Raw genomic sequence first — 8,288 nt, forward strand, 5'->3', positions numbered from 1 at the left:
TTTTTGACATTATGTATGATATGAATGGACGGACTGACTGACTGATGGATAGATAGTTTAGTTTTCATTTTTTCTTGACTGATTTGTGAATTTTTTTTTTTTGCTCTCTAATGTTGGTGAAGCTGGCCTGTGTTTAAAGGGAGGGCCTCCTGACTCTCTCTAATTGGCACTCCAATCAGCAGTGGGAGGCAGTTTTAAAGGCGTCTCCCTTCTCGCAGGCGCTTGAAAACAATGAACGTCTTTGACTGTGGACAATTTTGAAGGCAGGCACTCAGGCTGACAAGAGGGGAAACTTGAAGTACCTTCCCCGGCGAAGAGCACCTGACTGAATGCGCTAAAGAGCAAAATCAGGGAACTTTTTATTTAACATTCTATTCTGACTTTTTATAAATCCATTTTTCACTTGGCGACAAAAAGCACAGTTGCAGCTCCTTCAGATCTGCTTTTCAAAGTCTCTGAAGAAACGGGAGCGGTGAGCCAGCGCCACGAAACGGATTATCGACGATCTTTCACGGCATCACACAGAACCTCCAGGATCACTGTTAAACCGCGTTGCCCGCAAGAACAACAGATAAAGACAATTTTGCACATAATTCGATTTAACTGCATTATTTGAAGAGCTTGTGGAACTGGCCCGCAAGTGTTGAGCAACTTTAAAAGCAATGGTGGGAAGACTGAACTTGCGGAATGTGTGTGACGATGATCCGCTGGAGATGAATTTGAAAGCTGATCGGCCGCTGGACAGTCCTGACTCCGGTCTGCCTCCGAGCCCGAGCCCGAGCGTCTGGTTACTGCAGGGCACTGCGGCTGGAACCCCGATCACAGAAGACGAGAACAGAGGGACAGCTGTGGTATGATTCTTTAATGCAAATCCATGCTATTAATAGTATAAAAAGTACATAAAATATTTATATGTATGAATATAAACATAGCCTATATATATATATATATATATATATATATATATATATATATATATATATATATATATATATGTATTTATGTGTGTGTGTGTGTGTGTGTGTGTGTGTGTGTGTGTTAATAATATGCTAATTTGTATTTAGCTAGGTTAATTTGTGTTAACTGTACGTTACTTAATTTTTTTAATTGATAATTTTTTTTTTGTTATTTATAAACCAATACTTTTCTTAAGAAATAAGCAAGTAATAAAATCTTAATTACAGGTTCCTAATAATCGCCAGTTGCATGCATTGTCCTATGGAGAAGGAATTGAACTTGATCCTCTGCCACTAAAAGAAATCAGGTGAGATTATATATATATATATATATATATATATATATATATATATATATATATATATATTTGTGTGTGTGTGTGTTTTCTCCTAAACTGTGACTCTATCACATGATTTGGGATTTGGGTGATTTGCTCTGGGCAGGTGCAGTTCATATGTAGCACTAACTTGTTACACGTGTTCTTACAGATACACGTCGTCAGTGCGTTATGATTCAGATCGGCACTTCATCCAGGACGTGACCCTGCAGCCCAAGGGTTTGAGTCTGGAGATGTGCAGCCAGACGGTGTTGGCCCTGCCTCAGAGCACCTGGAGACATTACAAGACCCAGCTGGAGTTCCAGCCCCGCCAGCGGGTGCAGCGCTACCAGAGCACCACTATAGTGTACCCCAAACACACCCGGACCTTCTACACCACCCAGCTCAATTATGACGGGCACAAGCTGAACAAGCGCTTCTTCTCTGCTGTAGAGCTGCAGGCTTCTGATTGCCAGGCTACTCTTTGAAAGACACTCGGGCATCTGTGCCTGACATTGCACCCCCATATGTACCAATTATAAACCACCGCCTGCATTCAATGAGTCCCAAGAGGAAAAAAGGAAACTCAGACTGAAATTGTTGCAAGTTGGAAAGGGGATCCCTAGAAAGACGTGCAGTTTTAGTTTGTTTAAGGTTGAAGGAGAGTAAACAACTGTGTTGTGTTGTTCTGTTTGAAGGTTTGGTTAGGAGTAGCGTATGGAGATCTGTATGGGTTTTCTCCATCAGTTCTCAATGGTAATGTACAAAAATGGTTTTTAATTGTATGTAGGAATGTGTATGATTATTTAATAGTGAGATTCAAGTTTCAGATATTCTGTGCTGATCTTGGACCATCATTGGTTTGAAGGTTAATGTTGACACATAGTTGGCCGATATTGAGAAATGTGACTTACTGCAGAGCACTTATTTACCCCATCATAAATTGAGTATTAGAATAATACAATAGTGCATTCTAGGGCTGGGTTACAAAAGAGTTTTTAGTACATACCTTTCACATGTTTCTATTTAACAGGTTCATTTTCACTGAGCTGTAGAAGTGTAACGTTCATATATTAGGGCCTAAATAGTGTTTTCTGTAAAAACAGGGTATGTTAGTGTGTCTTTGCACAAGGGTGTATCTGGGTTAAAACATTAACTCCATCTTAAACTAACCTTATCTGCGTATTTTTACTACTGTAAGTCTACATTAGGACACTTATGCTGTTATTTTCTTTATGTAAAGGCTAGCTAACTTCCACAGCTCTGCTTGTGATGTTACTCGTCAAGGAAAAATTAAAAACTGAACTCAATTGTGCCTGATACTGCAGACAGAAGTATCTGTAGACCAGTGTTTGAAATAAATTATAGTGTAAATAACAGCATTTCAGTTCAAAATGTTTTTATCAGTGGCAAATTTCCCTATTTATTTCTTGTTCTTGTTTTAATTCTCTTTAATTCTGTGCACGATCATTGATCAAGTGCTGGTTTTAGATTCTGTAGCTGTGCTGTGTAAAATTGTTATTCTTTTAACTCAAATTACTTTAAGATGGTTATTAACTATTAAAATGAAATAAATAAATTTTTAAAGTGACGTGCATTGCCTTTAATGTTTGCATTTTAGCATCATGCTTGAAAACAAGACCCTAGTTCAAACACAAAGTAGGACAGCAACTAATCTAATTCTTGAGAGCCACCTAGAGGTACAGATATAGTATTACAAATATGACCTTAAATGCAGATTAAACATGAAGACAATTGTTTTTAAGTCTACATAGTACTATGTATTATTTTTAATTAATACAAGAACTGACTGGCAGTCAGTCTCCTGGGACTGGCCTATGGATGTCTTTGGTGACATGTCTTTATATTGGTCGGACCTAGCTACAGATTCTGACAAATGTTTGTGTTTTCTACTCCCTTTTGCTGTTTCCAGATCTTCTGGAAGCATGTGTGTCCTTCATGCTTGTTCTTCAGCACTCTCTTGGTCTCATGTGTTGCTTGTTTAGACTGTCTAGAGGCTTTTTGTCTGTTATAGAGGTTTCAGCTAGTGCTGTTTTCCCGCTGAACTGTCTCAAGGGTTAACCCTCTCTTGATACCTGATACTTGAAGGTGATGATGTCAAAAGTCCTGTGATTTTGATCATGTTAATGTTAAATAATTGTGAAGATGCCAAAACTAGTGGCTGTACAGCATCTTTCCTATATTTATTTACATTTATTCTTTTATCAGATGCTTTTATACTAAATGACTTACAAATAATGACCACAGAAGCAAAGTGGCATGATGTCAGATTCATATTCTCTATAGTTGCCATGGAAATATATTTAGTATACCATAGTTGTAGTTGTTTCCAGTATTTAAATAAAATGAGCATATTAACTCTGATAAAACATCAATCAAAAAACAAAACTGTGGATCAGAACACATCAGATCAGACCATCTCATTCTCATATAATACAGTTGGGTAGTGAGAAGGGCCTATAACTCTAGCCTTCTCTATTATATATATATATATATATATATGCACACACACAAACACATATATACAGACAAATAAAAAATATATATATAAATATATATATATATATATATACACACACACACACACACACACACACACACACACACACACACGTTTATATATACATAAATAGACATAAATAGTGTGTGTCTGTGTGTGTGTGTGTGTGTGTGTGTGTGTGTGTGTGTGTGTGTGTGTAAAATGAGAAGGCTTGTGTGAGAGACCCTTTTTTCTGAGTTAAAGCTTCACATTCTAAAGTAGCCTACAATAAATGTCCTAGTTTAAATATAAATAAATTTGCTCTATTTTTCATTTAAAATGTGCGAACGTGTCATTTTTATAAAAGTGTTTTGTTTTGCAGAGTTCATAGGAAGTGTTTTTGCCATTCACGCATAACATGTTTTTAACAGTTTTATCTTTTCTAATGAAAACATTGAAGTGGGCGGGGCATAGAGCATTAGCCAATCGAATACATTCGAAGTAAACAAGGATGTTGAAGGGGGCGGGACATTGTAGGGAAATGTTCGAACATGTCGTATGCCAAATAATGCAACTTCGCAATATAATGTAAAACAACTATACCAAATAAACAAGCGTGTATATTTTATAGACATGATTATATTATGTTTCTGAAACGATGGTGTAAAGATTAGAATGGGCAGACCTTTAGTTTCGTTTTGAGATGGATGCGTCTGGATCACAATTGTTCGACGACTGGGAAGATATAAGCGACTCGGAATTTCTCAACATCCCTTCCGAGCAACAAAGCATAGGTAAAATACCTTGTCATTTTGGTAATTTGTTCTGAATTTAGTCATACTTTTTACTTTGGACACATGATGGCACTGTCGTATTATGTGTGTAACTTTGATACAACTTGTACATTGTATGTTAAAAACATAAAAACAATCTATGCTTTATGTCTTTTGAGAGCCCCAGTGTCAACTCAATAGTGAATCTGATGGTAAACACTTTGATAGTCCCCGTGCGTCCACCTCTTCAGTGCACAAGTAAGCCTAATGATGATGGTTTGTGCAAAATTGTACCAAGTTATTCTATTGAACTGCAACATTTGTTATTTCTTTGTTTTGTCATATAACATTATTCTTCTATTTAGCAAGAATGAGGAGGCTTTGGGACAAGAAACTGTCAGTACAGAAAATGTGAGGGGTTCTAAGAGAAAAAGCCTTCATGAAAACAGCTTCAGCCCAATGCAACGCTTCTTTAAGCGGCATCTGAGTGTGACCCTTCTATGCGACCAGTCTTGGTGTGAGATGAAGACTGTTTACAGTCTTTTAAAGCCATTTGTCAAGAGAAAGGAAATGCAACGTGCTGAGGTGCAGATCGGAAGGCAAATTCATTTATCAAGAGGTGAGCAGTGACACACATTTGAACATAGTGCAACATAATATCTCAATCATGTTCAGTAACCCAATCCATGACTTTCATCTCTAGAACGGGAGATTAAGGACGTTGTCTCTGTAGAGATCCGCTCTAGAGAAGATGCAGAAGCCGTCAAACTTCTCAACATGTTGCACATGACTGCACTGTTGGAAGCAGGTGAGTTGACAATGTTAAAACAATGTGAGGTTTGGTACTCAGATCAGTTTTAAACATTTAATTTCCAAACATCGTGTTTCAGGAGAACGCGTGCGAGAGTTTCCTGTCTTTGGTGTGCTGGAAGGTGTTTTTGTCAAGGGGGTCATTGATGAAGTCATGTATAACCAGAAGGGGGAGCTGGTCCTAAATGAGCTCAAGACGCGCAAACAGAACTGCTTGCCTAGCTCTGCACAAGATAAAGTCAACTGCTTCCAGGTGAGTGGGGGTTATTTATTGCAGGTATGGCCTTTGTGCTCACTCATACAGCAGTAAATCATTGCACTGTGCATTTGTGAACAGCTGCCTTGTTCTCACTGAACTTCATTTCACATACATTTGTCCATATACAATGGCGTTGGCTCAGTTTATGGCCTTTTTTATTAAAATACAAATTTTAATACATTTAAAATGATGGGCCCCTGAAAATAACAAGTGCTGTACACACTATAAAAATTTGATTGAATTTTATTTTTTGGGGCATAAAATAAAAAATGTTAGGGTGATATAACTGTCCTGATATCATAATAAAAAGCCTCAAATTCTAAAAAGGAAAACCTTAAGTAGTTTGGTGTATTTGTTTACCATTATCTTTGAAGAAAAAAAATCTGTTAGTATTGTATAATTATGTAACCACTATTATAGTATTTATTATTTGAATTAGATTTTGTTTTTGTATTTTTAATTCTCATTTAATTTTTTATTCATGTGGTTATGTGGTTTAGTCATTTGTTTTTTTACTTTTAATGTATTTTATTTCAGTTTAAGTTGTAATAATTTTCAATGATTTAATAATCATTTAGTATGCAAGGCAATATTAAAAAGAATGTATTTCATATTTAGATTTTGTTTTATTTTCAGTTTTATTTAAATTATCAAAAAAGTTTTAATTTCAATTCTAGTGAACAATAATAACACTGGTAAAACAATATTTTAACTCAACTGCATATTATAATTTTTTCCCGCAAAGTAAGTCATGTGGTGCAACCAGCTAAATCTTGTGGTGTGACTGCCTTAAAATGAATGATATTAATGAATTAATAATTGATGATATTAGGAAAAATACTTTTCACCATGATACATTTTTTAAAGGTGTTGGAAATTTTGAGAACCATATGAAATAAATATGGAAAAAAAACTACATTTCTGAGAACTTTACAAATGTTTTTTGACAGATTTTTCCTTCCCTTTTTCCTTTTTTTTTTGCATCATTGACTCATACTGTATATATTGGATCATTTTATATGTTCTTTAAACTATCCATCTTATTCAGGTTAGCCTATATAAATTACTATTTGATGGACTGGTGAGAGGAGAAGTGAAGAAAGACCATGTTTTAAATCACCTTAAACTGCGCTCAGGTCAAGTACTCGGAGCAGGAGTCCAGGCCCATGCTAAAAGCATTGGGGTCCAGGTGACTACCTTTGAGGAACTGGTTGATGCTCTGCTAATAACTGTATCTAGTTCTGATCTTCCATGCATCGACCTGCTTCAGATTGAATACTATCACCAAGGCTCTAGTGGACCCATTGGGACCAGGGTTGCTCCTTTCGATGAAACCCAACTACGGACAGAGCTTCAGAGTCATCTGGCCTACTGGAGAGGTCAGAGGGAACCCAAAGGGGTGGACATAGAAGAGGCCTGGAAATGTAAATCATGCCTCCATGAACAAACTTGTAATTGGACAAAGAATAGATTGCAAGTATCTGACCAACAAGCAGATCATGCTAGCTCATGATTCAGTATTTTACAGATAATACAAACATTTGTATGTTGCGACTGTTTTTGTCATGTCATGAACTTTTATACTTTAATTATTGTCTAATGTTTACTATTTAAGTCTTATAGTTTAAAATATGCATATATTATGTGAATGTTATTGTGCACCTCTATAATGACTGTGAGTGAAGTTTTGTGAATGTATAATGCATTATATAGTGCATAATGCATTTTTTGATTAGAATGGCTTTTTAATGGAAGCAAGCTGAAAGCTTCCTCACTTTGTGTGCATTAAGAAGTTTATGTCACTTAGCTAGTGGAACGGATATGTTTTTCTGATAACTGAAGTGTGGTTGATAGAATGCTAATAAATACATAATGCATTTGAAGTGAACAAATCTTAATAATAATAATAGTAATATTAATAATAATAACAATGAAATAGAATCCCATATATATATATATTAGTATGATTTGTATTCATTATGTAGAAATAATGTAAAAGAAATTAATAGGTAAACAGTTAAGTATATTCAGATTTTTTGTATTTTATGGTTTATTAATACTGTAGAAGTGAAATGTGTGTACTGTATAATACTTCATACTGTAGTGAAATATGTGCCATTAGATGTTGCTATTTAACCATTTCTTATTTACTAAATCACTGAATGTTTAGAATTTATGTTAAGCCATATCTGCAACAAGACAACATGATAAACAATTTGATAACTATGGCATTATCAGTTTGTATTTGACAGTTGCTAATATTAAATCAATGATGCGCTGTGTGCCAAAGTCTGGAATGTCATATTTTGATTATCAGATCGCTCGTAGTGATAATCTAGTGTTGATATGAAGAGACTGGTTTATCTGGCCCTGAAACTTCATCCGCTCTGGTACTGACCTCAGCACTGCTGTTCTCTGTGTCGTCACCCAGCGCAGGCCTTGGAGCGTGTCCTTGTTATCAATATGACACACTGAGACTCTGAATGACACTTCTGGCATTTAAAAGAGGCCCCACACTCCCTCAGGGTGCTTCCCATCTGAACCTAAAACATACAAACAGTTTAGTCAATCTTTACATTCAATAGCTGAATTTGTTGTTGGTTAAGGTGTGCAGGCTCCTTTGCATGGCCATGTATGACAAGCTGTTTTAAACACCCTCTGGAGGCTTGTTTA

The 8,288-nt window shown here is 36.0% G+C and overlaps 2 protein-coding genes across 3 annotated transcripts; both read left to right on the forward strand.

Moving 5' to 3' along the window:
• Nucleotides 1–222: 222 nt before the first annotated feature.
• Nucleotides 223–2,864, forward strand: LOC132107966 (refilin-B-like). Its single transcript, XM_059514345.1, has 3 exons — nt 223–851; nt 1,185–1,264; nt 1,446–2,864. Exons 1-3 carry the CDS (start codon nt 663–665, stop codon nt 1,759–1,761), a joined length of 585 nt encoding a protein of 194 aa, XP_059370328.1. The 5' UTR covers nt 223–662; the 3' UTR covers nt 1,762–2,864.
• A 1,421-nt stretch (nt 2,865–4,285) lies between these two features.
• Nucleotides 4,286–7,897, forward strand: LOC132107964 (exonuclease V-like). 2 transcript variants are annotated; one of them, XM_059514343.1, is made up of 6 exons: nt 4,286–4,567; nt 4,726–4,804; nt 4,912–5,165; nt 5,250–5,354; nt 5,437–5,609; nt 6,664–7,897. In XM_059514343.1, the coding sequence occupies exons 1-6, from the start codon at nt 4,477–4,479 to the stop codon at nt 7,126–7,128; spliced, it is 1,167 nt and encodes a 388-aa protein (XP_059370326.1). In that variant the 5' UTR covers nt 4,286–4,476; the 3' UTR covers nt 7,129–7,897. The 2 variants fall into 2 exon arrangements, with proteins under 2 accessions (XP_059370326.1, XP_059370327.1); XM_059514344.1 differs by having other exon boundaries at nt 6,752–6,949.
• The last annotated feature ends 391 nt before the right edge of the window (nt 7,898–8,288 follow it).

Source organism: Carassius carassius, chromosome 28, assembly GCF_963082965.1.
Source record: "Carassius carassius chromosome 28, fCarCar2.1, whole genome shotgun sequence".
Taxonomy (NCBI): Eukaryota; Metazoa; Chordata; class Actinopteri; order Cypriniformes; family Cyprinidae; genus Carassius; species Carassius carassius.